The sequence below is a fragment of the Bacillus rossius genome, chromosome 10, assembly GCF_032445375.1.
Source record: "Bacillus rossius redtenbacheri isolate Brsri chromosome 10, Brsri_v3, whole genome shotgun sequence".
Classification (NCBI taxonomy): Eukaryota; Metazoa; Arthropoda; class Insecta; order Phasmatodea; family Bacillidae; genus Bacillus; species Bacillus rossius.
This window is the reverse complement of record NC_086337.1, coordinates 17873168-17891301: the sequence shown is the minus strand read 5'-3', so window position 1 is coordinate 17891301 and position 18134 is coordinate 17873168. Positions and strand designations below refer to the sequence as shown.

The following is an 18134-nucleotide window of genomic DNA, read 5'->3' as shown; positions in this document are numbered from 1 at the left end:
TAATAATAGCTTTATTATTTTATTCTTTCTGCCTGTGAATTTGTATTATTATTTAATATTATGACATAAATCAAGTTAAACAAGTGTGAGCTCATGTCGAGTAGCAGAATTGACTAAGACACATTCGCCCACTCGGCGACGAAGAGGACAAGGATTTTCTGAGACTGATTAGGTTGAATAAGAAAGATAATATATAAAACCTATTTCACTAAACACACGGGCATAAAGATCGGAAGACTTTAAAGAGGTCTGAAATATTCATTTTGTGTTTGAGATTGGTAGAGATAGTAGAGAAATACAATGAAGTATTATTACAAAACAATTTTTGAAATTGCTGTCACTAGTTCATCGTTAAGACATTTTACAATATACATTTTCACTAAAAGTTAAATTTTGTTATTAAGTACGAAAGGTGAGGGTTGTATCTGGTACGTTGCAATGATATTTTACTGTATTGTAATGCCAATGCATGTCAGTGGTACTCTTAGTAAGATAATGTGTAGTGTTGTCTTGCCTCTGAGCTGCGAAGTGTGGTGGAAGCTTCAACTGGTTCACGATTTTGATGTGCTGCCGATGCCATCCTAACTTGCGTCAGTATGTGAACAGAATCTTTCATTCCCATTTTTATGGGCAGTGATTTTTTCAACATTTCATTTCAAAATTTTCTGGGTAATCATTAGTGATGGGTCAGATCCCAAATTTCACAAATCCAAATCTGAATTTAAATCACACGAGGAATGCCTTGACCTATCAGATATGAATCTATAGGTCTCAAGGATCAAATTTGAAATAATGTACAAGAAATAAAAGATATTAACATTCAAACATTCAGATGTTGAATTCACTAAGTTTCCAGAATCAACACACATAATTTTATTTGTGTGATTACATGCTAAAAGTACAAAAATTCAGAATTGTTTGTTGGATTTCTGAACATTACTACATTTCCTCCAATTTTGAAGTGAAACTTTTTTGCTGAGGGTCTACAATTTTTGAGCATTACGAAAATTCCAATCGCATGAGGTACGTTGTGGGGGAACTGGTAGAGGAGGAGAGCGGTGACACCACTCTAACGCATGCACTAGCGGTCAAATGGCAAGAAGGCATGGGGGGGGGGGACAGGTATGTAGCGGAGCATACTATATGCTAGTTGTAATGGTCGGATGGGGTGACGGGAGGGGAGAGGTAGAAATGGCGCAGCAGTGATGCTGCTTGTGTTTGTCCACTACACAGTTTTTTTTTCATCTGAGATCATACCCACATCCTAACTATTCTCAATTATTATCTGTTGTTCAGTAAAAAATACTAATAATTTATCTCTATCTATATTCAATAAACAAGAAGTTTAACTTCGGTCATGCATGGACTTCACTTTTTTTTTTGTAGAATCTCATATCTTGGGAATACTAAAGACATGATGGTATTTGAGGATTTTAAGAACTGATGGCCTATTCCTATAGCGTGTCTCACGCTTGGATTTCCTACTGTTGTCAGAGTCATACCACCCAGCTGTAATCATTAAAAATAATAAAAATATAATTATGTACACCATCGTTATTTAAACATAATAAGTATTAGTATTTTTTTATTTTGCTATGTGTTAATTTTTCTAAGACCATAAAATAGTGTCTATTGACAGTTTTATTACAGTTGTAGTCATTAGGAGAACAAATTAAATACTAAACACCAATTGTTATTTCACATGAGAAACAATTTGTAGCAGTCTGTGACTGTTAATAACAAGGCATTCCATTAAATTATGTCCTTTGCTCAAACACAGCCAAAATTTTTAATATTTAGTCCTACAAAAAAATTATTTGACCAAAACGTTTGAAACCAAGATGTCAGTTATCATTTATGTCTCCTTAGAAGTCAAAATGGAATAGAATTATCAAATATACAAGAAAAGCTATTTCTGCAATTCTCATTCCAAATCTTTCTTTACAATGTACAATTTTTTCACTTTTAAAATTTTTTTCTTTACATTATAAAGTTGTGTCTAAAAGTGTTGTGCTCTGTGGAGTATATCTGGCAACATAACACACCTCAAGGACAGCACTAACTGCAGTAATTTATTTATTTTATTAATTTATATTTGGTACCTTACCCATCAACAGTCTAGAGATGTTAGCAGTGAGCATGATAAATAGAATATGTTTTGACTGTGGACTGATAACACCATCTTCCTGACGGAACGACTTACCGCGGCGGCGCGATAACAAAGACTGACTAGTTGCCGGCACTGCCAGCTAGTGGCGCTACCGCAGCCAGTAGCGCGGGAAGTTCAAACACAGTCTTGATATAAGGAATGCCTCAAAGTCCCAACATATTTACAGAAATTTAAAAACATCACTAGTCCAATCATACACAAGTCCAAACATAACCGCCCACCTTGAAACACTGTTTTCAAAATTCAACTGGTAGGGGACAAAGTTTTACAGCAGGACGCTTGACCATCCCATTAGAGGTGCGGACAGTCGCAACACGAGGAATATTGTCATTTCCTGGATGCAGTTGAATGATGCCTCCTAAACGCCACTGCAAAGGGGGGATCCTATCGTCCTTGAGCAGCACTAGTTGATCTGGTACCATAGGTCTGTCTTGTCGAGACCACTTGCCACGCTGCTGCAGCGTGTGGAGGTAGTCTTGGTGCAGGCGTTCCACCAGCTTAAACCCTGCAGACGGCCAATGGGGATGGCTTCCAAGTTGGGTTCAGGCAGCGCGACCAAGGGTTCAAGGGTTAGAAAATGACCTGGAGTGAGAGCCTTCAGATAATTTGGATCTGAACTCAGTGGGCATAGTGGTCTTGAATTTAGGATTGCTTCCACTTGCACCAAGGCCGTGTACAGTTCCTCGTACGTCAGTACCTGCTCGCCAATAACTCGCCTGAGGTGTGTCTTGAAGGACTTCACCCCTGCCTCCCATAGCCCACCAAAGTGCGGGGCAGATGGGGGGTTGAAGTGCCATGTCACTCCAAGTGGCTGCAAAGATTCTGTAACACCTTTCTGGTGTTCTGATGACGACAACAGCTGCTGTAATTCTTGCAAATGATTGCGAGCTCCGACAAAATTTGTCCCACAGTCACTATAAATGTCTGATGATCGGCCCCGGCGAGCAAGAAAGTGCTTGTAAGCTCCAATGAAAACTTCAGTGGACAGATCTGATGCCAGTTCCACATGCACTGCCTTAGTTGTACAGCATACAAAGATGCACATGTAGGCCTTTAATAGGGTAGGTCGACGAATACGTGCCATTTTTATGGTGAAGGGACCGGCATAGTCAACCCCTGCCTTGGAAAAGGGCTTCACCTGTTGAACTCTCATGGCTGGGAGATCACCCATTAATGGGGCTTGAGTAGAGGGTCTAGCCTTGAAACATTTAAGGCAACGACCTAAACGACGACGTATTGCTTGCTTGTCTGCGATGATCCAGAAGGTTTCTCTGAGAATGCCTTGCAGAGTTTGTAGTCCAGGGTGCCGGTTAAGTTCGTGGTAATGACTAATGATGAGATCTGTGAATCGATGAGTTTTTGGCAACAGAATGGGATGTTTGTGCTCAAAGGGCAAACTAGACTGAGGCAATCGACTGCCCACCCTGACCGTTCCAGAGGTATCGAGGAATGGGACCAGTTTACACAGCTGTGGGGATGTACACTTATCATTTTTTAGAGCTGTAATATCACCTTCAAAAACAATAGCTTGCACTCGTTTGACCCAAAACATCATTGCCCCTTTTATCTCATGAGCACCAATCTGACCTACTAACTTCGCCTGCTTGGCACGGCAGTTGTGAATGAATCGCAACACGTAGCATGTTACACGAAGCAGTCTTGACAGGCGACTACATCGTTCCAGCAGTTGATCACACTGATGAGGTGTTACAACACTGATGAGAGTGAGGTTCTTTTTCTCTAGCACCACTGAATCAGGTGCCATGTCATCAAATGCTATTTGGACAGGCCACTGAGAGGGTTGATGTCTTAGCCACTGTGGACCACACCACCACAATGAGTGGTTCAGCAAGTCTACGGGAAGCAAGCCTCGAGAGGCACAGTCTGCTGGGTTGTCTTCGGAACGTACATGTCGCCACCAGGAGGTTTCAGTGCAGTCTTGAATTTCACTTACTCTGTTTGCCACAAAAGTCTTCAACTGATGTGGTGCAGTATTGACCCATGCCAGAACAACTTGGGAGTCAGTCCATGCAGCTATGGACTGTAGCTTAATATGGTGTTTGTATATTGCCAGAGTATGCTGCAGCAACCGAGCCAACACTAAAGCACCACATAACTCTAAACGTGGCAATGAAACTACCTTGACAGGTCCGACCTTTGACTTTGCAACCAAGAGATGTACTTTCACATCACCTTTACAACTCACACGCAGGTACAAAACAGCTGCATAACCCTTCTCAAAGCTGTCACAGAATCCATGAAGTTCATAAGAGCAATCTGAACAGCCTTTGACATGTCTGGGAACTGTAAGGGACGACAAGTGTAGCAAATCTTTACTGAAACATTCCCACACTCTTACAATCTCAGGCGGTGGAACTGTATCCCAATCCAGTTTCTTCAGCCATAACTCCTGGATGAGGCTCTTCGCGAACATGGTCAAGGGTGTCAGGAAACCAAGAGGATCAAATACTCGAGCCAAATTAGACAAGATAGAGCGTTTAGTTGGTGATTCAGAGCTAGCCTGGACATTGTACGAGTAGGTGTCCGAGAGTGGGTTCCACTGCAGCCCAAGTACCTTTACTATTACTTCACTGTCTTGGTCCATGGAGAATGGCCTTGGCAGTTGAACAGCATCGGGAGGGAGCCACTCCAGGAGCACAGGATTATTACTTATGAAGTTGCGTAACATAAACCCACCTTTATCGAGAAGTGTCATGAGTTCTCGCTGAAGTTCCAAGGCTGCATCTACTGAGTCAGCTCCAGTCACAACATCATCCACATAGATATCTGACATGAGTGTTCTTGAAGCAGTAGGAAACTGTTCCCGCTCATCAGCAGCAAGTTGATGCAGGGTGCGAATTGCTAAGTAAGGTGCTGAGGACATTCCATACGTCACCGTTTTCAGTCGATAATCTTCAACTGGTTCCGATTTATCGAACCGCCACACAATTCGTTGAAAATCTTGATGCTCTCTGTGCACACCTATCTGCCTGTACATTTGCTTTATGTCAGCGGTAAACACCACTGGGTGAAGGCGGAAATTACTTAGTACCTTAACAATGTCTTGCTGCAGCTTGGGTCCCGTGAGCAGTTCATCATTGAGAGATACTCCAGTTGAACCTTTGGCTGACGCATCGAAGACTACGCGAAGTTTGGTGGTTGAACTGTCTGGCTTAATTACGCAGTGATGAGGAATGTAAAAGGAAGTAGAGCAATCAAACTGTGACTTTGGAACCTTTTACATGTGGCCTGCCATCAAATAATCCTTCATGAAATCTGAATACATTCTCTGAAGTGGAACATTGTCACTCAGTCGCCTCTCCAAACACTCAAACCTGCTCAATGAAAGGGATCGAGAGGTTCCCAATTCGGGTTCGGGATTCCTGAACGGCAGGGCAACACTATACCGCCCCTCAGCACTTCTACAATGTGTTTGCTTGAAGAGTTCTTCACATACAGTGTCATCTTGGGAGAGGTAGTGTGTGTGTGGAAATTCCTCCAGCTCCCAAAACCTTTTCATTACTTCCTCCAGGGGGGAAATGGTGGTTACCATGGATGTGACAAAGGTTGCAGTTCTACAAGATGCTGTCTCCACCTTTCCCATAAGGACCCATCCCAGTACAGAGTTGAGGGCCATGGGAGAGCCTTCTAACTTACCACCAGTCAATAATTCTGGAAACAAGTCGGCTCCAAGAAGCAAATCTACAGCACCAGGGATATCAAATGAGGGATCCGCTAGCTTGAGGTGAACAACAGACTGACGAGTGTCATAAGGCAACTGAACACTGGGCAAGCTATTAGCAATTCGTGGAAGGATGAAGGCATCGAGAGCAAACCGAGGACTGTCTTCACCAACTGGGCTAATTACCACTGAAGTGTAAGACTTGGCAACATTCACTGGTGTATTGGATAAACCTTCTATGGGTAGGTGAGCATTTTTGCGAGGCAGACTCAAACACTGAAAACATCTTTCACTGATAAAACTGGCCTGGCTGGCAGAGTCTAGCAGGGCCCGAAAGGTATGTGGGTTTCCACGCACGTCATGAATCTGAACCTGGGCTGTCGACAACAGGACTGTTGACACTGAGTGCACAGCACTACAAGAGGTGACAGTGGATAATGTTGAGTTGGATTTACGTCGTGTACAGTCGACTGTCCCTCTGCAGAGTCGGGAGCAGCATCACCTTGTACATCCTCACAAGTTTCGTCCTCAAAATGTAAAAGTGAATGATGACACAATCCACAATGGCGACAAGATGAACCCACGAGGCAGTTTTTTGCTTGATGTGATGATCTAAGGCAGTTCAAACATAGTCTGTGTTGTCTGACTACAAAGTATCTCTCTGTTGGGCTAAGCTGATTGAATTTAGAGCACTTAAACAATGAGTGAACACTGCTGCACATTTGGCAGGAGTGTGTGTCTGATTTGGCAAGGAAGGTATTTTCACTTTGGTATTTAGGCAGAACAGACTTACGAACAGGTGCAAAGGAGGGGAAATTTTTCTGCTGAGTGATCTGTGCTGTGGGTACCCTTCCCCTGGATGGTATCACAGCCTCTTGAGCACGACAGTTCTTTTCCAGGTATTCGGTGAACTTGGCCAAGGATGACCGGTGAGTGTCATTTCCCACTGGGTTTGAAGTACCACATCTAATCTCTTGCAGAGAATAGGAAGTAATATTAAATCCCACTGACTGACTGGGACATCAAGTGCGGCCAATGATGCCACATTTTCCGTGATAACCGTTAAAAGATGTCGAAGTGATGCTGGTGCATCAGCAGATGCAAAGGGTGCCTGCAGAAAGGCTTCAAAATGAAGAGATATGATTAAGCGTTTGTTGTCATACCGATCAGTGAGTAATTTCCAGGCTACTTTAAAATTCACGTCTGTGATTGTCAACGACTGAATCAACTGAAGTGGCTCATCACTTAGTGCGGTTTTGAGGTACACTAGTCTCTCAACCTCAGTAAGGTTGGCATTCGTTGTCACAAGAGTGGTGAACAGGTTGGCAAAATTCATCCACTCCCTAGGGTTGCCATTGAAATGTGGCAGCACTATTTTTGGTAGAGCAAGTTGAGAATTCCCGGATGAAGTACTCTTTGTTTGCTCCTTTAAGTCTCTAGCCCTCTCTTCAATAGTGATGGACTCCATGGCGGCCATCACTGAATAATAGTAATTTTCAAATGAGATTATGCGAGCTACATGGGCTTCAGGATCGAAACCCGTCGTTGGGTCCGCTGCAGCCTCCACAGCGAGATAGTCTGCGTCAAAACCAGCTTTCACTGAAGCAAGATCACGAGCCGTTGCAAGAAATAGGCCCCTTTTATTCGGGTCCCCCTCCGCAGTGTGTGCAAGGTCCGCAGCACGTTTAACCCGGTCTTCAGCAAGTCTAAGGCTCAATAACGCCAACCGAACGTCTGCCATGATGCACTGTTATTGTGTCAAAACACGTAATCTTTATTCATTGACACAAAGAAATGTGACGTCACGTAACGGACAAAGGCAGCTGCGGGATACGGCGAACAAGGCAGCGACAGGATACTAAAGGACAAAGGAAGTGATGAGACACTACGGACAAAGGAGGCGAAGGGACAAACAAGGGAAAGGTCACGGACCCGGAACAAGAATAACAGACGGCGACATAATACAAAGGAGAGGTCAAAGTCACGGCACGGCGCGGCGCACTCAGGACAAATTCGATAATTTCCAAATCTGTGACAAACACAATAGGGTGCTTCACGTCGGAGGCATTTACACGTGTAAGTTAATTGCATCAGAGTACAAAAAAATATGATCAATGCACTTCAGACGTGAACGGACCACACTCGAACTGAACGACGCATATCGACGCACGCCGACGAAGTAAACTAAACGCTTACGAAACTATTTCTTGAAAGACTAAACACGCCGTTACACATTATAAAGTTGTGTCTAAAAGTGTTGTGCTCTGTGGAGTATATCTGGCAACATAACACACCTCAAGGACAGCACTAACTGCAGTAATTTATTTATTTTATTAATTTATATTTGGTACCTTACCCATCAACAGTCTAGAGATTTTAGCAGTAAGCATGATAAATAGAATATGTTTTTGTGGACTGATAACACCATCTTCCTGACGGAACGACTTACCGCGGCGGCGCGATAACAAAGACTGACTAGTTGCCGGCACTGCCAGCTAGTGGCGCTACCGCAGCCAGTAGGGCGGGAAGTTCAAACACAGTCTTGATATAAGGAATGTCTCAAAGTCCCAACATATTTACACAAATTTAAAAACATCACAAGTCCAATCATACACAAGTCCAAACAGAATACACACATACAAATAAAAAAAACACTAAATAACAAAAATCAAAGGATAAGACCTACAAACAGACAGCACAAAGACAAATATAATATGTAAAATAAAACACATAACGCAGACTAGACACAGTTACTCAGTAGGACAGGACAGAACAGAAACAAAAAATCTTCAGAACAATAACCAGTATAACTAATACCACAATCCTTAAGAAGCAGAATTGTAGAAGGTTGGAATTAAATAAATTTTTATATATTTTTATTAATTAAATTTTTTTAGCCAGTACATAAAGTTTATCATAGTTCTAAATGAATCTATAAATGATATGATGGCCACAGAGCAGTAGCGACGTGGTGGGCGCAGGTACTCGGCGCGGCAGGGCCCGGAGAGGAGCGGGGCCTACCTCTTCCTGCCGGACGGGCAGGCGGTGGCGGTGTCCCCCGACGTGCCCCCGGTGTGGGTCGTGGAGGGCCCCCTCGTGTCCCAGGTGCGGGTGCGTCTGCGCGAGGCGTCCCACGTCGTCGCGCTGCACAACACTCCAGGTACTCGCTCACAAGTCTAGCCCTCTCAAGATCTCTCATGTTCAGGGGTGTGAGAATCATTAGACCCCAGATGATTTTTTTCTTAAAATTAAAACTTTTCATAGTCAAAGAACAGTATTTCATCAATTAAGAGTACATTAGTATTTTATTGCATTTAATTGGGCTATTTGTCAATATCATATGGCCGAGAGATTCTAAAATCTACATAGTGTTAGGAAAACTATAAAATATAAAAACTTTTTGATTTTAATATAATAATTTTAACACCCCTGTATCTGTTCAGTAACGACGGAACACTTTAAATTCACCCAAAAATTGTTGGAAAGTAGCAGCGCCCTTCACTGAATTGTGGCTAGGCATCTTTCTTTATTTTTTAACTGCATTTTACACTAGAAAAAGAAAAAAACATAAAGTTTGAGAGAAAGTTTGGTCAGCATCCAACTAGCATCATTGCACCAAAAAAAAAATTACTGTTGTGCTTGAGCTCTAAAACACCCACAAGAAATGTGAAACATATGTACAAAAAAAATAAGGTGACTTTAAACAATACTGAATGAAACTTAGGGATATATGTAGGTTCTAAAACGTATGTTAACAATGTTAACATTAAGTCTTATTTCTTGGCAATGTTATCTCTCAGTATTTTGCTGGGTTAGTGTGGATTGCTACTTTCCACGCTGGCCGTTCTGTACATGTAGGAGTGTGTGCACCGATTAAAGCGCAAACTATGCCTGTGTGTTTTTCTCACACTTGTAGTGTTTTTATGTTATTTAATTAAATTTTTATTTTTGTGTTTTAGTTTTTGTTGATTGTCATGCAAGGTTTTTATTTTTATTGTTTATTTTTTCCTTTTAATCATTACGAGTTATCAGAAGATTTTGAGTTGAAATGAGCATACTTGAGGTGATTCTACAGTACTGTTGGTGTAGGCCACAGCTCTGTGCATAAGGATTCCTTCTTCACCTTTTATTGGAGATTCATTCTGTGATAAGTGATAACTGAAATAAAAGATGCTTAAAATGTTACTACAAGCATCTTCTTTTCGAGTGTGAAACTGATACTCCTTTCAATTGAAAGTGAAAATATACGTTTCCTACCTGCAGCAGCTCCGGCATAATGGAGCCAGCCTCTGTACCCAAAGGACAGAAACCTGTCATTCCAGTAAACCTGAGACATTATGGAGGTGGAGTGGGGATGAGAGTGGGGAAACCACAGAGTGTGTCTCGTTTGGATATACAAGAGCACCCAGAGAAAACACAACTCATAGCAACATCTGCCACATTTCAGGCTTGACCTCGGCTGAAAGTGAACACACATGGTTTTGGTGCAAGGCAAGTGCACTGACCTCTCACCTGCCATGGGCTCCTTGAAACATATAAAAAAAGAAAAAAAAAAGAAATATGTGCAATTTTTTTATCACAGTGTTTTTAGTTTAATCAAATAAATGGTATTTCGGTACAAGAAAATTAAATACAGTTACACTTGCAATGAGGAGTCCCAAGTTAAGACATTTACCTACTTAACAAAAAGAAATAATTAACTAGTACCAAATAGAAACCTGATTTGCAGCCCTTTGTATTCTTAAGCTTTTGAGCAAAACTGTGTTAGGTAACACACTATGTTCAACTTCATCATAATTTTTACAGGTGTGGATTCTTTGGGGCTGGAGATTCAGAACATTGTTGATATCTCTGATTTCAACAACTACGAGCTGGTGATGCGACTTTCAAGCAACATCAAGAATGGGGAAGAGTTTTTCACCGATCTGAATGGCATGCAGGTGAAGTGCTGTTCGATTGGTGTTTGCACGTCCGGCCTGTGATGAAAGTGATGCCAGGCTGAAGACGTGGTCTTTTTTGAATGCTTCCAGATGATACGTCGCAAGCATTTCAACAAGCTGCCTCTGCAGGCCAACTACTACCCACTTCCTAGTGCCGCGTTCATTGAAGACGACGACATCCGGCTCACTGTTCTTTCCGCCCAGCCTCTGGGAGTAGCAGCGTTGAAACAAGGCCAGATAGAGGTTATTATGTTCTGTTCTGTTTATCTTCACAGCTAAAAAAACTTTCTTTCAGTTACCATTTTATTTAAAAATTCCACATTAGTCTGCTTCCAAGTAGGTTACTTTTTAAATGAGCTACTGTGTAAATTTTGACTAGTGTGGGCATCACAGCCTCATTTTTACGTTAATTATTAGACTGGAATTTATTTGTTAACATTTTTGTATTCTCTTAATATTGTTTTTGGAACTAAATTTTATTGAAAAATCTTACTACAAAGGTGAAAAATCTATTGCGTTATTGCTGGGTGGTTTCTCCAGCCAGTATTAATTGCACAGAAATTCAGCAAAATTATTAAATGTATGTTTGTAAATATTATTTAACATCAATTCTAGAGTTTTCCGTATGCTTTCCCTTTTTAGTTTAATAAGTTATTGTAATGTGCAGGTGGTAATTTATCTGGGCATTAGTTTGGGTATCATGGTTCAACACTGTTGTCCTGATGTAGCAGAATATAACAGCGACAGTTGTAATTCCTGATTTAACGTATTTTATAAGTATCGGTATTTGCCATAATCAGAATCAGTCAGTTATAAGTGAATAAAATGGGAAGGTAAAATAATGTAGAATATAATTTTTTTGTACATCCTTTTTTGCCAGGAATGAACACATTATTTAGTATCTTGCCGGGGGTGGCGGGTGGGGGAAGCGGCCTAGAACAGCTTTGCCCGCTGTTTACTTTCAAATTCTTTTCATTTGTTGGTGGGAATTATATTACATTAAAACCCTGTTAAGATGTTTTTCAAGGGACTGGATGATAAAAACTTATTAACACGGAAAAATTTGTAAAAGGAAATTAGTGCAGAAAAAATCACTAAAATGACATACGTACTTAGATTATGTGCTTTTCGTTCAGCTTCTCTTTTTTCAATTTGGCTGTTTGTGAGGATTTCATTACCACAGATATTTGTTAAGAAAAACAATCGCATTAAACTTTTAAATGTTTATTTTTTACCTAAGTAAAATTCAAAATTATGAATTACTTCTTAAGTTACAATAAAAAAAAACCACATTGGTGGCCCTCAGAGGCTCTGATGCTATCTGAACATTGGTTACCTCTTGAATTTGTTTTTTTTTGGTAGTTAACACCTGTAGGCAGGTCCTTATGCATAAGTTCTATCAGCATCATTGCACATGTTGATGTAAAATATAATAACCGGGTTGGAAATTGCCTTAGTGGCATTGAATCACGTAGACTGTTGTCTCAAGCTCTTTGTACGATGACGCACCAAGGCGGCCAAATAGATTCAGCGGATAGAGCCAACTTCAGCAAAGTTAGCATCTTGGTACCAGTGTTAACCTCTGCGGTTATTTTTTTTCAGCAATTAAAATAGAAGCTGTAAGCATGAAGAAATTAAAAATTTGTTGGCTTGGTTAAGCAAAAAAGAGCATCAAGTGTACCCATCAGTAGTTTTAACATTGTATTTATTTACATAGTTTTGATGAGTCCATCGGTAAAACATTGATAAGTTTTGAATTGAAATTTCCTGCTTATAATGTTTCTTTCCTTATGCCACCTTTAAGAACATTATAACAGGGTATCTAATGTAATCATTTTCATGAAGAGTTCTGCTTTAGTAACAGTTATTTTGCATGCACAGGTGATGCAAGATAGACGACTTAACCAAGATGACAACAGAGGCCTGGGGCAGGGTGTGATGGACAACCGTCCGACGCCCCTGACGTTCCGTCTGCTGCTCGAGAAGAGAACCACCAAGTGCCAGGTGTGAGCCATGCCCATAACTTACACATAGGATCTGCAGAACAACTGTAAATAAAATTTATCAAAGGTTGTATTGTAATAACTAATAAGGCAAAAGCGGTGCAAAAAGTCTGTACCAAAACACAAAAAATGCAAAAAGTAGGTGCAGAAAATTTATGTTAGTTCTAAAACTCTTTACCGAAGGTTGATATTTGCTGTTTTTTCCCCCTTAAAGTTTATGTATTCCCTATATATTGAAACTTCAGAGTTTTTAGTAATTCTGATAAGTCTTTTTTCAAAAGAAAGAAAAAATCAAAATCTAAAATGTTTTTTTGTTTTTGACCTGATATGTTTTCCAATTATTCCCTGTGTGAATATCGCACAGGGCCAGCTAACTCTGAGATACTGTATTCTTAGTGATAAGAAATGCTCGGGCAATCCACCTCCCGTTTATGTTCACACTGCAGTCATCACACACTGTCAGCACAGGACTCTGCCGGGCCAAGTCCACACATTACCAGATATCTGGTCGCTCTCACTCCACACACACAGCATTGGATACATTCTCTGGAAATATCTAACCAGCAGATAAAGTACATCAGTTTACAGACTACTAGTAAGAAACCTATCGTTATGTTTGTTTACACTTTGAGTTTAAGTAATTTATAGTTTAGGCCAATAAATAATTATTATTAATGGTATGAGAAGACATGTTATAATACCGTATTTACTCGCGTAAAGGCCCCCCCTTTTTTTTTCCAAATTTTCGACTCCAAAAAAGGGGATGGGGCTTATAGGCGAATTTGGAGGAAAAAATAGATTTTTCTTTTTTCAGGTATGAAAAACTAACATTTAATAAAAGCAAAATGAAATACTGCCACAACTTATTTAAACGCCAATTAAATTTTGATTAAATGAAACAGCTGGCGGAACGACTGGCAAGTCGTGCGTCTTTGTTCTAATGGGGGAGGGTGGGGGAGGCAGTGACACGGCAGGAGGGAGAGAGAGGCAGCGAGTCCGCAGGGGGGAGAGGCAGCGCTGCGGCAGGGGGGGAGAGAGGCAGAGGCGTGGCTTAACCTCCCTCCTGCCAGCTAGCCAGCCAACCAGACAAAGGAGTATTAGAAATACCACTTCCCTTCCTCCTTCACTTCCCCTCTTCTTTTCCTACAACACTGCACATCAACACAAGCGCGCGAGTCCAGCTTTCTTTATCTTTATGTCGTTTGAGATACGACTAACTGCGTACGTCTGTCACGCCTCACGACGGTCCTACTGAGAGCGGACAAACTATAATACCAGTCTCTGTATCACTGCCGCTTACAAAATCACCTCCTGCTGCTCGCAATACATGGCTTGCTGTTTTATGCATGCCAAGCTGCCCTGCCCTCAGATAAACCCAGAAAAACACGTTTTTAAATTTTTTCTCAAAAATGTTTACAAAACAAGGAGAGGGGGAGCCGTATACGCGGGCGGGGCCTTTACGCGAGCAAATACGGTATGTTTTACTTACATTTAATTGTTAATACAACATCTAAGAATGTACACATTTGTGTAGGTTCTGCCCTGTTCATATCAAATTATAGGAGTTAGTGTATTTTTTTATTTAACATTTACCTACCAGATGTCTACATGTTTTAACAGTAAAACAGTAAAAGTGTGCTTTGTATAAATGTAACATCATTATAAAATTAATACATCCGGCATTCTATAGTTCAGCACATTCTGTAACGCGGCATCATCAAACCACTAGCATGTGGATTCCGGCCACCAAGTCACATTACTGCACTGTCTATGTTTTTAGTTCACTTAGAGTTCATTGATTCTGTTATTTTTCATTTCAGTACATGTTCCTGTTTTATAGGGTTAAATTTCCCATTCCTACACTTTCTATTACCATTAAAACAAGGTGGCCACCTTATCAGGAAAATCAGGAATCCTTGAATCTGGAGTAAAGATTTCTTGCTGAGAAATTTGTGAGAAACACTTGAATTGTTTAAAGCCATCAAACATTAAAAATCCTGGTAAAAACCTGGAATTTGGTTTTGCCAAAAGAGTTGCCGTCCTGTAAAACTATATATTGACTTTCAATGTCAGTAGGTACAAGATGAAAATGCGATAAAACAGAAATAACATAAAAATGTGTTTCAAATCACTCTGTAACACCAAAATGCAAGTTAATTCACCATATAGCACTGAAATGCAATTTGTAAAATGGAACTAAGTAGTATTTATTCAAAACTTAATTCAAATCATAAAAAAAAAAATCTTTTAATGTTTGAAATGCAATGCATTTCATTTTCAAACAAAAATCTGTACCAAAGTGCATGGATCAAAAAAATTAATTGGTATTTTTTTTTTGTGTATTTCTTTTTGAATCTCTTTTAAACCTCAAATTCATGCTGATTTATTTTTATTGTTCTGAATTTACAAATGATTTTATTGTAAAAATATAGCATGTAAACTTTACCACCATTTTAGTCGAGTAACCGCTTTTATAAATATAAAAACAATAACACAGGAATCTTCTGTTTTAAAAACCTAATTGAGCTAAAAATAGAATTGAAACATCTTGTCTCTGGCACGGCCGGTGGTGTTGTCTGTGGCAGTCGACCTCGCCCGACCACCCGGCGGGGTTCCTGACCTTGGCCAGCCACGCCGCCCTGCAGTCGCTGCTGCACCCTGAGCTGCGCCTGCTGTGGCGGGCGGCCCCCGGGGAGAGCCTGGGGCCCGGCCACGCCCCGGTCTCGCAGGAGCCCGGAGTGGACATCCAGCTGGTGAAGGTGCACTCCTTCCCGCAGGACTCTGGCAGGGCCGTGGGCCTGCTGCTGCACCGCCAGCACCTGGACGCCTGCTTCCCGGGGCCGGCCGGGGGGCCGCGCCCCGGCGACGGCCTGGTGAGCGGGCACCTTTCACTGCATGCACAACATTAAAAATGTTTCATATTGTTACCAAGATATGGCTCTACTTAATTTTTAGTGTCTGCAGTACAACCCTGTTATAACATTCTCCAAGGGACCAACTTAAAAAAATGTTATAAGCAGGAAATCATAAAATTACATCTTCACTTTGTATAAATTACGCGTGGATTGATTAAATTCAAGAGTATAGGTAAAACAACACAAAGTACAGGAGTAATACACTAAATACAGCAATAGAGTGGAAAATTGGTTAATTTTATTTATAGATAATACCTAATAATATGCTAAAGAAAAAAAAATGTTTTGTACGATACAGTTCAGAGTCGAAACAGAATTATTCAACTCTTTTGCAATCACAACACGCGTTTTGTTGGGGTTCCTGTCCACTTGGTTAATAAACTGAATTTTTTCAGCTACAGAATATGAATTTTGCTTATATTTATCGGCCATCATTGCCGTACAATAACCTGAATAAAATTTCAATACGGCGTATTTTAATTAAATATGATCGTGACGACAATAAGTAAGTGAAAAAAAATAATTACGGTTAAGGTTAACCACAAACAAAAGCCGTGAATATATCCATAGAACATTTAACCATCTCAAGGTGTTAAACCTTTGAAACAAAAACCAGCACCATAGAATACAGTAGCACTGTTTCCGACCATACCAGTGCACAAAATGCGCATCATAAGTATAATAGAACAAGTCATAGGCTAACGAGCGCGAACATGACACCATATTGATAGTCGATCCGGTGCAAGATGTGGAGTGCGTGTGTACCACGTCTATGGTGAACAACACAAATGTAAAAATCTGATGTTTGTATATGTGTGCTGTATTTTCTAGCTATGGTTTCACTCTAAATTATGACTTTGAAGGAAGGGATACTGAAAATTGTGGCAGTTATCAAAGCAAATTTAAACGTTAAAGGTGGGAATGTAGAAATTTTAATATTGTTTCAGGCGGGAAATTAAAGGATTGTGATAAATGGAGAAATGATGGGACCATGAAATTATGGTGTAGGCGGGAAAATGTTACAAACGGGAATGTTATAACCGGGTTGTACTATTTACGTTTAAATTTGATTGGTTAATCTTCACACAATGTGCCGCTGTGCTGATTCTATTCTTAGAGTTTATGCATCCTCAGCTCTGGAAACAGTTCAGTTGAAAAATTATTGGCTCTGCCAGATTTTACGAGTGCTTTCAGAAGGTGTCGCTTACTGCCTGAACCTCTTGACCGGCAAGAACATGACAGATGGGTCTGCTGATGTAACGTCTTGGAAATATGAGAGAAAGAGAGAAGGCATGAAGTTTAATGGTCCCTCCTGCTTCCTTCCTTTCTTTGCCTGCTCTCCCAACAACCTCCCTATCTCCCTGAATTGTTTACTGCTTTCCTGTTCTTGGGAACAACTGATTTTGTGCTGGGGCAGCAAAACCAATTGTTCTTTAACTAACTGGTGCTTTACATTTAGTAAGATGCAATGTAAATTAATTGTAAATATGAAAATGACACTAGAAAAGCTATCAATTTACTATGGTCTGTACAGTCAAACTGGTGCATTACAAAACTGTCATATCATTGGGCACTTGTAACATTTTGTGCTTGTACTAGTTCACTGAGTAATGCTTATTCATAAACAAAAACATTAACTTTTATTATTTCACATAAAAAATACTAAATCAGTCAGAGTAAAATTTGTGATAGTGTCGTAATGCCTTGATATCATCTCGGCAGATATAGTTACTATGTATCTAGTTTGTTAGGTAATATCTTTTGATTCAGGTTTGTTCGTTCATCCATAAACTTGGTACATCTTTTAGTCTCAGCTTTTTGGTGCTTTAGTAATTTAATGTCTCATCATACTGAGAGTGCATTGTGGATCGAATGCATTAAAGCTCTTGCGTTGTTGGCATCTTGAACCAACACTCTCATCTGCCAGATTGCGATCAGAGAAGCTTCCTTTTGCGGCCAGTGGCAGAGAGTAGATAGATCAAAGACTATTTGTAGGCAGGACAAAGGACACCCTTAGCAAGAATGTTCTCTCTCAGGTGTAGGTAGTTAATTGTGTGGTGCCAGAAAGACTGGAGTCGAGGTGTGGTCAGAGTATGTGGCACATGAGGCTCGCAAAGGGTCTAAAATTCAACATTGAGTTTATTTAATTTTTTCTTATAAAAAATTTACCTTTCATGCATGAAATATGGTGGCTTCTTAAAGCGTATCTTCATTTCTAGCTTATAAATTAAGAAAACAACAAAAATTGTGGCATACAATCTTGATGTTTAGATAAAGTATTGTTTTATTGTTTAAAAGCACCTACAGGTAGTTCATAAGTCAGAGAAAACTAGGGAAATGTCTGAGAAGTTAGAATTAGTCATGAAAAATAATAAAGAGACTACTTGGAATCATTTAAAAATTAAAAGTCATGGTAGTTCCCCA

General features: G+C 40.3%; 1 protein-coding gene across 1 annotated transcript in view; it reads left to right on the top strand.

Moving 5' to 3' along the window:
- LOC134535806 (alpha-mannosidase 2) overlaps positions 1 to 18134 on the top strand; it is an 80476-nt gene that overhangs the window by 50047 nt on the left and 12295 nt on the right. Inside the window, exons 16-20 of the mRNA XM_063375087.1 lie at positions 8834 to 9012; positions 10659 to 10792; positions 10883 to 11035; positions 12674 to 12796; positions 15381 to 15668. Coding sequence (XP_063231157.1) covers positions 8834 to 9012; positions 10659 to 10792; positions 10883 to 11035; positions 12674 to 12796; positions 15381 to 15668 — 877 coding nt within the window. The remainder of the gene's footprint in view (positions 1 to 8833; positions 9013 to 10658; positions 10793 to 10882; positions 11036 to 12673; positions 12797 to 15380; positions 15669 to 18134) is intronic.